The 18,137-nt window shown below is 33.6% G+C and overlaps 3 protein-coding genes and 1 long non-coding RNA gene across 4 annotated transcripts; 3 read left to right on the top strand and 1 right to left on the bottom strand.

Moving 5' to 3' along the window:
- Window positions 1-1,948: 1,948 nt before the first annotated feature.
- LOC147923463 (uncharacterized) lies at window positions 1,949-2,952 on the bottom strand. The gene is made up of 2 exons (XR_015587250.1): window positions 2,576-2,952; window positions 1,949-2,488 (listed from the first exon to the last, which is right to left on the bottom strand). It is a non-coding gene; the product is annotated as an uncharacterized LOC147923463 (long non-coding RNA).
- A 992-nt stretch (window positions 2,953-3,944) lies between these two features.
- LOC104756588 (UDP-glycosyltransferase 85A3) lies at window positions 3,945-6,014 on the top strand. Its single transcript, XM_010479196.3, has 2 exons — window positions 3,945-4,581; window positions 4,929-6,014. Exons 1-2 carry the CDS (start codon window positions 3,945-3,947, stop codon window positions 5,885-5,887), a joined length of 1,596 nt encoding a protein of 531 aa, XP_010477498.3. The 3' UTR covers window positions 5,888-6,014.
- LOC104756587 (UDP-glycosyltransferase 85A5-like) lies at window positions 6,005-8,284 on the top strand. Its single transcript, XM_010479195.3, has 2 exons — window positions 6,005-6,896; window positions 7,141-8,284. The coding sequence occupies exons 1-2, from the start codon at window positions 6,368-6,370 to the stop codon at window positions 8,070-8,072; spliced, it is 1,461 nt and encodes a 486-aa protein (XP_010477497.2). The 5' UTR covers window positions 6,005-6,367; the 3' UTR covers window positions 8,073-8,284.
- A 1,269-nt stretch (window positions 8,285-9,553) lies between these two features.
- On the top strand, window positions 9,554-11,641 carry LOC104756586 (UDP-glycosyltransferase 85A5-like). Its single transcript, XM_010479194.3, has 2 exons — window positions 9,554-10,180; window positions 10,488-11,641. Exons 1-2 carry the CDS (start codon window positions 9,598-9,600, stop codon window positions 11,429-11,431), a joined length of 1,527 nt encoding a protein of 508 aa, XP_010477496.2. The 5' UTR covers window positions 9,554-9,597; the 3' UTR covers window positions 11,432-11,641.
- Window positions 11,642-18,137: the final 6,496 nt, after the last annotated feature.

The raw sequence follows: 18,137 nt of genomic DNA, 5'->3' as shown, positions 1-18,137 counted from the left end.
AATTAACGTTCGGTTACAAAGCATATATATAATTTTGCTGATAAATTTGTTCCATATTTACGAAAACCCTTAAACAAAAGAAAAAGAAAACAGAAAAAACAAATTCTTTTCTGTTAAACGAGGGTGGTGTCTTGAATTCAAAAGTTTGTGTACGAGTTATTTTTAGTGTTAAATTCAAAAGCTTTTTTAGCATCAAAACAAAAGCTTCATGGATTAATATGTATGATCCCACCAAAATTGATGTTCTGATTGTAGAAATAGATTTTGTTTATAAACTAAACCGTAGATATCTACTGCAGCAGTCGATATATTTTTTATTTTCTATAAGATTCTTTTATTTTAATAACCATAGGATAATGAACTTGTCGATTTTGTATAAAGCGACGAATCATAAATATAAGAGCATGCCCAAACGCTAGTTTCTTTTTTTTTAAACAAAGATTTGATTTCATTTAACATCAAACCAGGTACAGAGAGAGATTTTAGAATCCCAGACAAAACAACAAAACAAAATGAGACATTCCCCAACGCCATACAAAAGTAACAGAAAAAGGTTGACAAAGGTTCCAAGAAAGCTATGAAGCAAAGACTAACAAGTACTTCGAGACATGTGAGGTCAAGGGTTGCCAAACAGTCTCCCACCGAACAGGTTGATGGTAGATGCATTAGTCAAAGTCCAATAAAGACGAGATAACGTTGATAGAGGGAGTATGGCTGTGACTCTCGCCGGTACGAGAAGTCGAGAACTGCTATTTGAAATAGCGAAGAGGCCATTCCACAGGTGATTATGGTAGTATAATCGGTTGAAACTTGGTTCAAAAACCAAACTAGAAACTCTGGATCATCTGTAATCTGAGTTGAAGCTGCTTTGTAGAATATGATCCATGTCTTAGCATTGTTGGCAGAAGGCTGGAAGTTGAGGTATCTAGCTAGAATTGTTGGGAAGTGACCAAGGTCAGGACTTTGACAATTTGAATTCTGATCTGAATAGCCATGATTACACAACAATTTGGGTGCACTGGAAGGTGAGAGCAGGATTCATATATGATGGTTGTGAAGCTGAAACAGAGCAGGTGGGTTCTCTCTCCAGTGGAACCAATAGACATAGAGATTAAGAAATTCACACAAGGCTTGTATTCGACTTGACCCAAAGAAATTAGGAACATACCTGAGCATGGAGTTAGGAAGATTATCCCTGCAATTGGTAGACTGAACATGATTAGGCTCAGTAAACAGGGAATATGGAAGCAGAGGATTGAGGAGGTTTCGGTAACCACCGGTCCTTGAGACCGGGGTCATAATGCCATTATTCCTCAATCCATTGGTGTGGCTAGAAACTAGAAGCATAAATCCCAATAACCAAGAGCTTAAATGATAGGAATTTGTTGCGGAATTGCTTTGAACCAGGGTTTGGAATTGCCCAAACGCTAGTTTCTTAACTACAGTATTTACAAATAAAAAATATATATATATATTAAAAAGATAGGAAAGAAAAAATAAATGGTTCTACAAGTCCTTGTTTAATTGTTCCTTCTACTGTTTATAATACATGGACTTTCATAAGTGGCCAGCTTTATTACAAAAAATTAAATATAATTGTACAATTAAAGTATAATTTTTTTCTATAGAAAATCTAACTCTTTCTACAGTTGGAATGACCTAAGATCACCTTCATTAGTGAGTTTAGAGCACCTTCATTAGTTTTTTTGGATGTTTTTAAATATAAAACTAATAAAAATAAAAATATAGTTTAGTAGGTGTCTTTAATGACAGATAAGCGTCTCTACAAAAACACTCTAGACATTTAGTGGGAGTTATTGATTTAGGGGGGTGTATTTAACTTAACATTTTAGAAGATTTGGGGGTATTTTTAAAATCCACTGTTATTGAATCATTGATTTTTAAAAATCATCCGAAATCTTGTGTTATTGAATTTGAAATTTATATAAATCATTTAAAATCATTCACAATCTCTTGTTATTCAATCAATAATTTATAAATCTCACTTCAAATCCACTGTTATTCAAAATATCACAAAGTTTTTTAAAATACTACTAAATGAGATTTTAGGAGACTTTTCAAACATTTTTTAGTTCAAAAATATGACTTACAAAATCTCACCTTTGATGGTGAAATTTTGAAGGATTTTTAATAAACAGAGTTCCATTCCAAACCAATTACAAAATACACACTTTTAAAAAGAACCTCCATCCATTAACGACGAAAGAAAAAAAGAACCCCATCTTTGCAACTTGTCTTCTTCTTTGCTCTCTCTCTTTGTCTCTTAACTCTCAAATACATATACCTAAAAAACCAGAAGGTGTGTATTTGTTAATAAATAGAGTGTTCTTCCGAAAGCTGTCTTACTATAGTTAGCCAAATTTTTACGCATCTTCTCCATCCAGAAAGCAATGATTCAAATTCAACAACATCCAGAAGCACAGAGAAGTAATTAAACTTTTTTCCCTTGGGAATGGCACAAAGACGTCTGAAAAGAACAAAAGAAAACAAATCATCAAAAAATATGGATGATAGATCCTATATCTAAATAAATTAAAATATCATGTCTTTTTACCATTTGCTGGAACAGAATAACACTTGTCGTCGCATTGAAAAGAGGGGAAGTCCTTCATCAATCATCACCCATGGTCCTATACTAAAAGCTTACTCCTAAAATCAAACTACAAGACGTGAAGAAAAAAGAAAAAAAAAAGTCCCTTTGAATGATAATCACACACACCAATCTGAAGTGCTCATTGTTATCAAATCCTCCATTCTAACGCATGCAAAACTCGTAAATTGTATGTCTGTATATATCTTTTAAGTAGATGATTTGAAAGTACATTGTGAAAGTACACACATGAGAAGTAGAGATCTCACTAATACAAAACATGATCAGACTTCAAACATCTCGAGAACGAGACATGTTGAAATCCAAGTTGCTATTTTTTTTTAGAAAAAAATATCCTAAAATCACCTAAAATTCAATAACCAAATCTCACCAAATTCCAAATCATTTTCTAATCAAATCATTTAAAATCTCTAACAAATAATCAAATCTCCTAAAATTTTACTCAAATCACTCAAAATTATAAAATATTAAAATCCCATCAAATCTCCTTAAATATCAAGTTCAATACACCCCCCTTAAGATTTGAATAGAGTTTTAAATATTTTAAATGTTATGTAGAATATGTTATTATTATATTAAAATTTTGTTAAGCTCTACTAATGTTTAGTGTTATTAGTTTGTGATTTGTAAAAAATCATTTAAAATCTTAACAAATTTAGGTTATTGGATTCAGACTTTTATAAAGTCATTAAAATTTTGTGTTATTCAATTAAAACAAAAGAATCTATGATTACTAATGAATTCAATTATTATGTTATTAGTTCATGACTTTATACACTTTCTTCACAAAAAGTCATGAAAAATATCAAAAAAAATACAAACATTGTTTGGAGCATTTTACAAGATTTTAGAAAAATAATCAACAAAACTATAGAATACTCTCTACCAATCCTTAAAAATATTTCACTTATTCACTTTTGATGATTTTGTTGAAGTCTTCAATTTTTTTTATAATTAATATCCAATAACATACCCTTAAATGTGGAAGTGTTTTTAATTTTAATATTATTTAATGTTTAAGACACTTAAGTGGGTTTATGAGCTAAGGATGATCTTATGAAGGAATATGTGTCTTTAAAAAAAGAAAAAAATATAAGAAATTAATATTTTATAATAAATCTTAGATAATATCTCTTCTTTTAGACATTGGTATTAAAATAGTTATAAAGTTAATTATAAAAATTATTTAAGAGACACATATTATATCACCAATAATGATGATGCTCTAAAGACATATTCGGGCCTCGAGATGGCACAAGGCAGATAACGCTAATTTTTCAAACAGTAGCCACGTGAAGGCTATTTTAAACACATGGGCTCACCGATTTTCTATAAATGGGTACGTACCTCAAAGCTTAAGCGTACAGTCAAGCATAACCCAGTTTTAGATCACATATTCACATTTTGTCTTTTGGCAAAAGAGAGATACAAAATGGGACCTCGTGTTGTTTGTGACGCAGAAAAACCACATGTGGTTTGCGTGCCTTTCCCGGCTCAAGGCCACATCAACCCGATGCTGAAAGTGGCTAAACTCCTCCACCACAGAGGCTTCCACGTCACCTTCGTGAACACCGTTTACAATCACAACCGTCTCCTCCGGTCCCGTGGGCCCAACGCACTCGGCAGGGTTCCTTCCTTCCGGTTCGAGGCTATACCTGACGGTCTACCTGAGACTGATGTGGATGCTACGCAGGACATCCCCGCCCTTTGCGAGTCCACCATGAAGAACTGTCTCGCTCCATTCAAGGAGCTTATCCGGAGGATTAACACGAGAGAGGATGTTCCTCCGGTTAGCTGTATTGTATCAGATGGTGCCATGGGCTTTACTCTTGACGTTGCGGAGGAGTTTGGTGTCCCCCAGGTTCTTTTTTGGACCACTAGTGGTTGTGGCTTCATGGCTTATCTACACTTCTATCTCTTCATTGAGAAGGGTTTATGTCCAGTGAAAGGTACGTTTTCTTGCATTAATTATTGATTTAAATAACCTTAAATTTAACGTAAAAATCCTTACGACACCACGATGGATTTATCATTTAAGAGGTTGTTCGGCAATTAGGCCCACATAACACTCTATGCCTAGAAAGTTAGGTTGGCCTTAAGGATACTGATGAAACCCTTCAACCCAGTTAGGCAAACCTCACTCTCTAGACCACTTTGTTTGCCTACTAGCTAGCTCTGGAACCGTACGATCATGCTCCGTTTGTGCATGTTTTTATTTTTTTTACCGTTTGTGCTTTAATTTTATAACTAAATGTTGTAAGTTAAATTGTAAAACAAAGAGTGATGGATATTGTAGATGAGATTAGCTTGATGAAGGAACACTTGGACACAGTTATAGACTGGATACCTTCAATGAAGAATCTAAAACTGAAAAATATTCCTAGTTTCATCCGTACCACTGATCCCAACGACATAATGCTCAACTTCATTGTCCGTGAGACTTGTCGAACTAGACGCGCCTCTGCTGTCATTCTCAACACGTTCAATGACCTGGAGCATGATATACTCAGGTCTATGCAATCCATTTTACCACAGGTTTATCCAATCGGACCGCTTCATCTCTTAGTAAACCGGGAGATTGAAGAAGATAGTGAAATTGGAAGGATGGGATCAAATCTATGGAAAGAGGAGACTGAGTGTTTGCATTGGCTTGATACTAAGTCTCGAAACAGCGTTGTTTATGTTAACTTTGGAAGCATAACAAAAATGACCGTGACACAGCTCGAGGAGTTTGCTTGGGGTTTGGCGGCAACGGGGAAGGAGTTTCTATGGGTAATGCGGCCGGACTTAGTCGCCGGAGAGGAGGCAGTGATTCCGACAGAGTTCTTAGTGGAGACAGAGGATCGAAGGATGCTGACTAGTTGGTGTCCACAGGAGAAAGTTCTTTCTCATCCGGCAATTGGAGGGTACTTGACGCATTGCGGGTGGAACTCGACGTTAGAAAGTCTTTCTTGCGGAGTTCCTATGGTATGTTGGCCATTTTTTGCAGAGCAACAAACAAATTGTAAGTTTTCTTGTGATGAATGGGAGGTTGGGATTGTGATCGGTGGAGATGTGAAAAGGGAAGAGGTTGAGGCAGTTGTTAGAGAGCTCATGGATGGTGAGAAAGGAAAGAAAATGAGAGAAAAGGCGGAGGAGTGGCGGCGCTTCGCGGAGAAAGCGACGGAGCATCCGTGTGGTTCGTCGGTGGTAAATCTTGAGACACTTGTTAGCAGGGTTCTCTTAGGAAAGAATCCTGATACTGATCAAAGTTAATACAAAATCATAAGATTATCATAAAAATATGTAAGATTAAGTCGAATTGTTTTTTCTTGTTTTCATCGTGTGTAATACATTTAATTTGTTTGAAAAAATAAAGGAATATAATTAAATTTATGGAATATATAACAATTTACCGCACAAAGATTATTTTCATAAAAAATATTAACAGAGAAAAAAAATCTAAATAAGTGTGGAGAAAGAAACATTGCTTTCACGAGTTATTGCCTTATGTGACCACTAGTCTGTCTTTTTTCATACTAACGTACAAATAGATAACCATTTATCTTCTGTTGGCAAGATTACTCATACCCATGGGTATTGGAAATCTTCGCACGTGGTGTATATTTGTCGATAGTCTCTACGTGCGAGAATCATTGTCTCGCCATCTCATTGTCGATAATCTCTACGTCCTTTAAAGCCTACCGAAGGTGTGTTCCATACATATCCATTTCTGTTTTGTTTTTTTGGGCACACATGGAAACAATGGCATCATATGCCGTTTCTAGCAGACAAAAACCACACGTAGTTTGCATACCTTTCCCAGCTCAAGGCCACATCAATCCGATGCTGAAAGTGGCTATACTCCTCTATGCCAGAGGCTTTCATGTTACCTTTGTCAACACCGTCTACAACCACAACCGTCTCATCCGGTCACGTGGTCCCAACGCCCTTGAAGGGCTTCCTTCTTTCCGGTTCGAGTCCATCCGAGACGGTCTACCGGAGGAGCCCAACAAGGACATCATGCAGGACGTCCCTTCCCTTTGTGAGTCCACCATGAAAAACTGTCTAGCTCCGCTCAAAGAGCTTCTCCGACGGATTAATACCGGAGATGATGTTCCTCCAGTGAGCTGTATTGTATCGGACGGTGTGATGAGCTTTACTCTTGATGCAGCCGAGGAGCTTGGAGTCCCGGAGATTCTTTTGTGGACAACCAGTGCTTGTGGCTTCTTGGCTTATCTACACTTCTATCGCTTTATCGAGAAGGGATTATCACCACTAAAAGGTATGTGTACAAAGATTGCTATTAATTTAGATTTGATAAAGCATTGTTATAATATTTGATTCGTAATTTAAACTTTTTAAATGATACCTAAAATAGAGGTACCTATAATATAAATACGTAATAAATATCATTGTCTGGCCACTTTTTCTGTCATTATTACGGTGACCAACCCGTACTTCTTTCTTACTCTGAATTTAAACTAAAGTATTGATGTAAATTAAATACATACGGTGAATTTTGGCAGATGAGAGTTACTTAGACACAAAAATAGATTGGATACCATCGATGAGAAACCTAAGACTTAAAGACATCCCAAGCTTCATCCGTGCAACTAATTCTGAAGACATAATGCTTAACTATTTTGTCCATGAAACCGACCGAGCCAAACGCGCTTCGGCTATCATTCTCAACACATTTGATAGCCTTGAGCATGATGTTATTGAATCTATTAAATCTATGATACCTCCAGTGTACACTATTGGACCGCTTCATCTACAAGTGAAGCGGGAGATCGACGAGATGAGTGAGATTGGACAGGTGGGAACAAATCTATGGAAAGAGGAGATGGAGTGTCTGAATTGGCTCGATACTAGGTCTCCAAACAGCGTCGTTTATGTTAATTTCGGTAGCATAACAGTGATGAGTAAGAAACATCTCGTGGAATTTGCTTGGGGTTTAGCAGCGACCAAGAAAGACTTTTTATGGGTGATCAGGCCGGATTTAGTAGCCGGTGATGTGGCAATGGTTCCTCCAGAGTTTCTAATAGAGACAGCTGATCGAAGGATGATAGCGAATTGGTGTCCTCAAGAAAAAGTTCTTTCTCATCCGGCAATCGGAGGGTTCTTAACACATAGTGGATGGAACTCAACTTTGGAGAGTCTTTCCGGTGGAGTTCCAATGGTGTGTTGGCCGTTCTTTGCAGAGCAGCAAACAAATTGTAAATATTGTTGTGATGAATGGGAGGTGGGGATGGAGATCGGTGGAGACGTGAGGAGAGAGGAGGTTGAGGCACTGGTTAGAGAGCTAATGGACGGAGTGAAAGGAATGAAAATGAGAGAGAAAGCAAAAGGGTGGCAGCGTTTGGCAGAGGAAGCGACGGAGCATATGCGTGGTTCATCGGACTTAAATTTTCAGAAGGTTGTTACAAAGGTCCTCTTAGACAGCAAAAGACAATAGAGACAATATAAATAAACTTAAACATAAAGATGATTACAAAAAGGTTTATGTTTTTAAAAAATGGTACGTGATTAACATGAACACTTATTTGTTAATTTTTCTATTTCTAGAAAGGTTTGCTTTGCATATGTCGAACTCTAGTATTTGTAGAGACGACGTCGTGGTCTGTGTAATATTGCTTTGTATATATCTCAGAATATCTTTTTTTCGCACGGACCTCTGTATAATCAGAGTCTATCTCACCATAAGAAACATCGCCTTCACGAATTATTGACTTTTAGGGCGCGCCACTAGTATATGACATTTAGCTTACCGACGGAGTATTAATTTTATGGGAAATCTTCGCACATGGAGCAGATTATCGAAAATGTAAACGTGCGAGAATAATATGGTCAAGCCATCTCATTGTGAAGTCCTTTAAAGCGTAGCAAAACAGTTAACTTAACAACCACATACATATCCATTTTATCCTTTCTTTCTCGCACAAAAAAAAAAAACAAAAAACGGCATGAGAGATGTCGTTTCTAGCGGACAAACCACACGGAGCATGTGCATGGTAGTCGAAATCAAATTTTCAAATGGTTGTTAATTAGGTTCTTTTAGGGCAACAGAGGACAAAGGATGCTACAATTAGAATCGGAGAGAAGGCTAGAATTTAATCTCATTTAAATCTAGCGGCTAGTAAATCCCGTTAGGAGAAATTTAGAAAAGTACCAGACCTTGGGTTTGCATAGGTAAACAATCCCGTTATATGTACCATAACGACATCTCACGTAAGGAATGATATGAGACATAGACATCCACTCATTAACAAATTTATTTTAAATTTAAAACCAAAGAAACCTAATATCGTTACAAATTCAAAATTTGACTGAACTAACGTAGTTTAAATAGAATATGCTTTTAGAACCGGCCCTCAAAGGAAAATAGGCTCAGCGCCAATATGAAGCCCAAATTACATATAGTTGGCCATGGCCAACTTATAATGATCTCAACGATTAGCACATGCATGGTTTCTTAAATTTTCTGAGCAAATCAACGTGTGCATTATATAAAAGGGTCTTATAATATATTTTCTTATTTTTAGCAGTAATTCTTATCGCAATACCTTTTTTTACTTATGAAAGTAAGTAATTCAAATATGTTACCAAAATTTCTATCTCCGTATAAAAATATAATTTCTAGTTAATTAATATAAACGAAGTCTGAAATTTTTATTTTTCAGTCTTTGAATCCTCTGAAGATGTATACAAGATCATTAACGAGTTAAACGATATCTCACGTACGCTAAGAAGCAATGCTTTCACGAATTATTGCCATATAGGGCCACAAGTCTTGGCTTTTACTTTATCGACCGACTACAGTACATTGTACTTGTAGAGAATCATAATCTTCTCTTGGCCGCATATCAACGTTATCTGTGGAATTATTGAACGTGACAGATTTGTCGATAATCCCTATGTGCCAGAATCATATGCCCTCGCCCTCATTGAGGAGTCCCTTAAAGCCTAGAGAAACTGTTTTCATGGTCACTCACTCACATACATATCTACTTATTAAAAAACTTTTTCAGGCACACGAGAAAAAGAAAATGGCATCTCAAACCGTTTCTAGAGGACAAAAACCACATGTGGTTTGCGTGCCTTTCCCGGCTCAAGGCCACATCAACCCGATGCTGAAAGTGGCTAAACTCCTACACACCAGAGGCTTCCACGTCACCTTCGTCAATACCATCTACAACCACAAACGTCTCCTCCGTTCCCGTGGACCCAACGCCCTCAACGGGATTCCTTCTTTCCGGTACGAGTCTATTCCTGATGGTCTTCCCGAGACCAACAAGGACGCCACCCAGGACGTCCCTCCTCTTTGTGCGTCCACAAAGAAAAACTGTCTAGCTCCATTCAAGGAGCTTCTCAGGCGGATCAACACGGCAGATGATGTTCCCCCGGTGAGTTGTATTGTATCGGACGGTATAATGAGCTTTACCCTTGATGCTGCGGAGGAACTTGGAGTCCCGGATGTTGTTTTTTGGACAACCAGTGCTTGTGGCTTCTTGGCTTATCTATATTTCTATAGCTTCATCGAGAAGGGGTTATCACCACTAAAAGGTACATACAAGTCTACAACATTGTTTTAATTTCTTATCTTGGAAGAGTATATTATTATTTTTCATTGATAATATTTAAATTATATATGATACTTGATACCTAGAATAGAGGTACCTAATTATAGATACGTAATACATATCATTGTCTATGAAACTTTTCTCTATCGTTGTTGTGGTGACCAACAGTAACTATCTTTTACTCTTAATTATATTAAACTATATTACTAATGCAAATTAAATGCATAAAAGTTGGCATATTAATAAGGTGCTTTATGATAGTTGCTTATATAATGATGGTTGATTGGCAGATGAGAGTTACTTAACCAAGGAGAACTTAGACACAAAAATAGATTGGATACCATCAATGAGAAACTTAAGACTAAAGGACATCCCAAGCTTCATCAGAACGACTAATCCTGACGACATAATGCTCAACTTTTTTGTTCATGAGGCTGACCGAGTCAAACGCGCTTCTGCTATCATTCTTAACACATTCGATGAGCTCGAACATGACACCATCCAATCTATTAAATCTATTATACCTCATGTGTACTCTGTTGGACCGCTCCAACTACTGGTGAAGCGGGAGATGAAAAAGGATAGTGAGATCAGACAAATGGAAACAAATTTGTGGAGAGAGGAGAGGGAGTGTTTGGATTGGCTCAATACCAAATCTCCAAACAGTGTCGTTTATGTTAATTTCGGAAGCATAACAGTGATGAGTGCAAAACATCTCGTGGAGTTTGCTTGGGGTTTGGCAGCAACAAAGAAAGATTTCTTGTGGGTGATCAGGCCGGATTTAGTAGTTGGTGATGTGGCTATGGTTCCACCAGAGTTTCTAATAGAGACAGCTGATCGAAGGATGTTGGCGAGTTGGTGTCCTCAAGAAAACGTCCTTTCTCATCCGGCAGTTGGAGGTTTCTTAACACATAGTGGATGGAATTCGACTTTGGAGAGTCTCTCAAATGGAGTTCCAATGGTGTGTTGGCCGTTCTTTGCAGAGCAACAAACAAATTGCAAATATTGTTGTGATGAATGGGAGGTGGGGATGGAGATTAGTGGAGATGTAAGGAGGGAAGAGGTTGAGGAGTTGGTTAGAGAGCTGATGGATGGAGAGAAAGGAAAAAAAATGAGAGAGAAGGCAGAAGAGTGGCGACGCTTGGCTGAGGAAGCGACGAAGCATATGTGTGGTTCGTCGGAACTAAGTTTTGAGATGGTTGTTGGCAAGGTCCTTTTAGGGGGTAGAGAATAATTATAAAAATATTTTATGTTATGAAAAATGTGTACGTCATACATATATATATATATATATATATATATATATATAATCATGAACAAGTATTTGAGGTTCGTAGTTCGTACTTTTATTTTATCGTTTGTATTTTATATCTTGAGTTAGCAAATTGACAAGTAAACCAATACGGAAGAAATTTCTTCTATTAAAATATGAAAAACTTTTGCATGTAACATTCTTATAGTATAAAAATCTTATTAAGTCATTGTGAACAAGAAAAGTTTCATATATCGTTCTTTTTTTTTGTCGACATCATTTATCGTTCTAAAATATAATGGAATTAAGTAATAAGTCAAAGCGGATTTAAAATTCTCGTGCTGTAAAAATATGCTTCGACTGGTTTAAAATTCTCGTGTGCAAAAATATGATATGACATTATCACTTTTGTTAGACGATCGAGAAACCTAATTAATTCTAAAAATTGTTTTCAATACATTGTCAATCAACGTTTCAAATTTGTTTTGGAATAAAATGTACATATTTTTGGAAATATTCTCATATAACTAGATACTAATCCGCGGAAAACCGCAGACTGAACTTTTTAAATAAAAATTTGTAATAATTTATTTTATTATAATGTTATTTATAATAGTTTATGATTAAAAATTTGGTTTGCTTATATTATAATTTTTGTATTTTAAAAATATTTATTGAAAACCTGTCAATAAAACATTTGTATGTAATGAATAAAATTGTTTAAACATTTGTCAACTAACACTACAAAAAAAGATGGTAATACATCATTTATATTATATTTTTGCATCAGATTTAAATGATGCAAAAATAATTTGCATCACTTTAGTAAGTGATTTACATTTGGTTGATGCAAATAATTTGCATCAGTTGAGACAAATATTTGTATCAATTATTGTAATTGAAGTTATTATGTATCAATTACAAAAAATGATGTCAATTTTGCATCAATTAACATAAATGATTTTAATATTTGTTTCGGCTATAGTAAATGATGTTAAATATTTATGTCGATTCTAAATAATTGATGTAAGACTAATATCAGTTTTAATAAATGATTCGAATAATTTTATATTTTAGAATTAAAAATCAAAATCAAATATGAATAACCGATAAAAACAGTGTTAGGTTTTATATATAATTATAATAATTTTGCTATTTTCAATAATCAATAATTCTAAATAAAATAATAGAAAAAACTTAAATTTCATAGAAACACGAATACATGGTTCAGAATTCAAAAAAAATCCTTAAAATCATTAACTATTTTTGTTCCTAATTCACCATAGCCTTTGAATTTCATGGTGAAAATCCTAAAAATTATAAACTACTTTTCCATCAACGGTGAATCACAAAGATATATGTCTCTATAATCTCCATCACTCCCGCTCAGTTCCTTCTAGGGCTCATAATCCTATTTTTCTCCTTCTTACTGTCACTCTCACCATCCTTCAACATCTTGATATCAAAAGCTGCAGTAGATGGAACCACTTTAACCTTAGCCTCATGATTGTACACCGTTGACATTTTTTTGTGATGTCCTCTACGATCTAAGAGGCGAGACCAAGAACTGGCGACTGCGACTTCTTCATCGGTTACACAAACATAGACATAAACGGTTAGCGCTCTAGGAATGGTGTGGCATGGTTTTATGTTCCATTGTTTTGGGGTTTCGGTGGGCTTGGATGGTATACAAAAGGGTAAATCATTGCAAAGTTAATAAGGTATATTGATAGAAGAAAAAAAAAGATGAAACAGAGTAGAAGAAGTTATTTAGAGAAGTCAAGATTCTAGGGAGATTTGTAGAAAAAGGAATTAAAAAACTTTTAGATAGTGCAAAGAAAGTGTAGATTTCTAGAGATTTTTAGAAAAGTTAGGATTCTAGGGAGATTTGTACTTTGACTCACTTAATTATAGGGAAAATGGATATTTTGTTTCCAACAAAATATTGAATTAGGGAGATAAGAAAGGATAAAAAACGACGCTCATTAAAAATTTTGAAAAGAAAAGAGATTGTGTTTTCGGTTTGGTAATTATAAAAAAGGTTATGTAAAGTCATTAAAAAATGATGCTAAACTACCATTTTTTTTAGAAACTGTAATTTTTTTGATGTAATTAATATAATTTAATCAGCATCACTTTTTAATGATGTAAATTCTATATCATTTTTTAAAGTGATGTTAATATAAATTAATAAATAAATCAATTATTTAAGTGATGTAAATTTATATATTTGTATCAATATGTAAAAGTGATACAAATTAATTTAGTTTTGCATCAGTTTTGATCAACTGATGCCACACAAATTAATAACAACATCGGTTATTGCAACTGATGTTACATTTTAATTTTTGTATCAGTTATAAATAAATAATTTAAAATAGTATTAGTTAGTTTTATGATTCAATTTAAGTGATTTAATTTAAGCTTTTCTTTGTAGTGTAAACACAATCCTGACTAACATGTAAAAAGAGTAACTAAATATAGCTAGTAAAAATTCTAAAAATCTCTTTGAAAACAACATTCATTGTTTTTTTTTTTGTGGCTTCCTTTTCTTGTATGTAATAATTTTATTCGTTTTGGTTTTTAAAATCTTACCTGTTAATTTTTTTTAAGTACTAATTAGTTTTGATTCTAATAGATTTTTTTTTTACTTTTCTACAATTTATTTTGTTTGATGTGTCCCCGATTTTCATTTTTAATTAATTTTATTTAATTGATTAATTAATTAATCTTAATTAAGTTTTTAATGGCAATTGAATGTAATTTTTACACGTTAGTTTCATATTTTTACTTCTCAATTAATATAGTAGGATAAAATTTGTAGTTGTAAATTTTATTTGATTAGATTTTTTAAATCTTAGCTGTTAATTTTTTTTAATACGGATTAGTTTTGATTCTAATAGTTTTTTTTTTTACCTTTCTACAATTTATTTTATTTAATGTATCCCGGATTTTCGTTTTCTTAATAATTATATTTATTAATCTTAATTAAGTTTTTCTAATGGCAATTGAATATATTTTTTTACACATTTAATGTTAGTTTTATATTTGTACTTCTCAATTAATATAGTAGGATATACTACACACAAAATATTTTCATAAATGCTTTTATCAAATAATTAGTCCTATGACTCCTATCTACTAGTATTTTGTGTCACACGTAATAATAAGTTAAAAGGACAAATGCTACACACGTAATAAGTTTAACTTGTTTCCATTGTCTATCAAAGTTTCAAACTTTTTTGGAATAAACTGTAAATATTTTTACAGAGAACAGAATATATTACACACAAAATATTTTCATAAATGCTTTTATCAAATATTAGTCCTATCTACTTTTTGAAAAAAAAAATATATTGGTCCTATCTACTATTTTGTGTTCGTGTTACTACTATATTAAAGATACTAGATTAGGGTTAAACTTTCTTTTATTTATATTATAATTTTAGAATAAAGTATAATTTATATGATTATTTTTTTAAAAAAATTAGATAAAACATTATGCAATAAAATCATATGCTAAATATGATGACTTGAAAAAACACATATTTTGGAAGTTTTATATTGTTAATTTTGTAATTTTATATATGAGAAATGGTTATGTTTGTTGTTTGTTTTTATTTTAATTTTTGAACATGTTTAGTAAAAGTATTTTAATATGACCCTTGCTTAGGTAAGATTTTATTTTTAACTGCACAATAAGATCTCGGAAATCACGATTAAGTGTGATAAATTGCCAAGATTTTATTCATTTTTATGCCTAACAGTATATATTTTGTAACCATACATGAAATACTAAAGATTTTATTTTGGAAATTATATAAATCATTAGAATATTCTCTTTAAGATGATTCTTTGGGATATTCTTAAGTATATTCATATAGTCCACAGATTGACCAATTAATCTATAATATTTTTTGTAACTAACCTATATTTAATTTATAATTTATTTTGTAACCAACTTATAAAAATTATACAGTCTACAAAAAAGAATTGTGTACTTCAGTTTTATTATATAGGAGATTAATTAGAAATAGCAATTATCTAAGAAAAATATCCTATACTAGCATTAATTTATTTTTTATTTAAAATTAGCACATACGTCCAAATGTTCCAAAACTAGCATTTATTTAATATATTTATTATTATTTTTCTGCTTTTTCTTTTTTCACCTTTATTTTGTCCTCAACAATTTTCGAGAGAAACTCACTGTACCTCACCGCTTTCACAGACTCCATCACCGGCCGGACTCCGAAGTATCTCCTTCTTCGTCGTAATCGCTTCCTCAATCTTCACCGCCAGAACGATTTACTTGTTCGAATCATCATCATTTCCAACCATTTTCTCGTCAGAGGCGGTTAAAATAACGATGGAGGAAGAATATCGAAACTTTGACGGGTCAATTTAGAGACGAAGGTGAACGGGAAGCGAATAGAGTCGCAGCGATGGAACAAAAATTAGATCTGCTTTTTAGTTTTATTTCACCTCCGGTGACCAAGATCGACACTATTATGTACCAATTGAGAGAAATTGGCGGTCCCAATCATCTCTCGTTACCAAGATCAACACCCTTAGGTACCAATTTCTAACTCGGAATCTCATTGTAGAGAAATAGAAACTGGTGTGCGTGATAAAACTACAAATTCTTCAACAACACTGGTTGACTTGTGTAAGTTGATGGAAACTTTTATAAATCTAGTACATTATGATTGTGATTTTGATCTCCTTATTACTGATAATGATTATAAAATTTAAGTGTTGATTTGACTAGATGGTGAATTTTAAGCTTAAATGTTTGCAAATATGGTGTCTTGCTCGAGAGCTTCACTGGTAGACAAGATTTAGTACAAAACACTAAGGATTGTATAATTGATTCAGGAGGAGCAGAATCCTTTAGATACCAAGGTTTGTTCTTTTCTATGATACTTACTTTCTTTAAACCAAGAGACTTAGGATGTGATTTGCATGATTTCTCTAATCACTTCATTTCATTATCTACCTAAGATGCAAAACTCAAAAGATTCATACTTAGGGGCAGGCATATCATCTATATTTTTCCTCTTACCATGTCTAACATTCATTTCTCTTGCTAGGCTAGTTTTGAATTAGTGTCATGTACTAACTTGTAAAGTTTCCATGTTGTAGGACCAAAGGGGTTTAATGCACTTTTCTATAGTCTTTAGAACTAGAGTGTAAGTTTAAATGTTTTCATGAATCTATTAAGGTTTATGCTGGTGATATAACATAGCAACATTGTTTGGAAGTTCACGCATGTGGTTTGTTTTGGGAATTTTTCAGTCCATTTATGAGAGATCTACAAGGACATGAGTGATCGGTGCTAGGTCATCGGTGTCGATCGACAACAGGAGGGTGTCGGTCGACATCAGTTCTCAGCAGATCGCTGACATGATCTTTTTGTTCGTCTGGTTTGATTGTGACTTGCTTCTGAATGTTGTTTGATGCTTTGAGATCTTATTGTTTGTGTGTATAGCCCAATATCCGGGAGAATTGCTTCACTAAGTATTCTCAAAAATACTTATGCATCTCTTTTGTATTGCAGTGCAGGTAAATGCAAATTATCATCGTGAAATCAAGGCAATAAAAAGAAAGATATATTAAAGGCTTGATTGATTGACGTTTGGCTTCTGCTAGGTTGCTAAAGTTGGGTCGATATAATATTGCTAGAATTCTGGTTTATTGTTTCTTGACATTGTTGGATAATGAGTTGATATACATTGATTTTTGATTTATTTATTATTTGATATTTGTTGGTTTAATGTGTTGCTAATTCTGCTGTTAAAATGAATGTGGTTAGGTTGATAATGAATATGAAATTCCTAATAAATTACTCCCTCTGTTCTATTTTAACTGTCATTTAAGGTTTTTGCACACAAATTAAGGAAATTATTAAATTTTATGTTTTACTTTTCATTAATATATTTTATAATTTTTTCATTGTTGAAACTTTAAAACAGCAGGGATAAGATTGGAATATTCATCAAATATCTGCATTGAAAATCTAAAACGACAACTAATATGAAACAAAAATTAAATCCTAGAACGACAACTAAATTAGAACGGAGGGAGTATTATACTTGAAAAAGAAAACGGAGCAAGTTGTTTCAAGCGTAAACATGTTTCCTCTTTCGTGAATTTGAGACACTTATAAATAAAGTTTTCTTCGAAAATCTTAGACGATAAGAATTGTACTTCAGTAGTTAATAACAAATATTATATGATGATCATATTAGTGGTAGACCCTAGACATCCTATAGATGTGTAACTTATTCGTTATATATTATGTTTGTTTTTACTGTTTGTATCCAGTGACAATTGCTATAGAATAAGAATAACTTTTTGTATTATGAGTTTTTGTTTTGTTAATACCAAAATAGCGATACAGCCACGCCACTAATGGAAACTTCACATAGGTATTTTGCTAATGTGTATTACAAAAACAAATATTATATTCATATTTAGAAGATAACACATTTCTTGTGCAAGAAAACAAGTCCCCCATATATGCATCTCTTGTGCGTACCTTATCGACCAATTAGTGATTGAGAACTCGTTCTTGCCGGAGGATCAACGGTGTTGTCTAGTTTTGAGACAGTAGGTAAAAAGGTCATTTCTGGTCAGAATGAGCGTAGCGAAAGTAGACTTTTTTTTTTGGTCAATCAAGTTTCAT

The sequence above is a fragment of the Camelina sativa genome, chromosome 17 (genome assembly GCF_030686135.1).
Source record: "Camelina sativa cultivar CO46 ecotype springtype chromosome 17, ASM3068613v1".
NCBI classification, from domain to species: domain Eukaryota; kingdom Viridiplantae; phylum Streptophyta; class Magnoliopsida; order Brassicales; family Brassicaceae; genus Camelina; species Camelina sativa.
This window is presented reverse-complemented; position numbering and strand designations above follow the sequence as displayed.

Bases quoted from the DNA above. Each gene is read 5' to 3' on its own strand.
- LOC104756586 (XM_010479194.3), top strand. From the start codon at position 9,598: ATGGTCACTCACTCACATACATATCTACTTATTAAAAAACTTTTTCAG. The intron at 10,181-10,487 runs GTACATACAAGT...GTTGATTGGCAG, and splicing joins GGGGTTATCACCACTAAAAG to ATGAGAGTTACTTAACCAAG.
- LOC104756588 (XM_010479196.3), top strand. From the start codon at position 3,945: ATGGGCTCACCGATTTTCTATAAATGGGTACGTACCTCAAAGCTTAAG. The intron at 4,582-4,928 runs GTACGTTTTCTT...TGGATATTGTAG, and splicing joins GGGTTTATGTCCAGTGAAAG to ATGAGATTAGCTTGATGAAG.
- LOC104756587 (XM_010479195.3), top strand. From the start codon at position 6,368: ATGGAAACAATGGCATCATATGCCGTTTCTAGCAGACAAAAACCACAC. The intron at 6,897-7,140 runs GTATGTGTACAA...GAATTTTGGCAG, and splicing joins GGGATTATCACCACTAAAAG to ATGAGAGTTACTTAGACACA.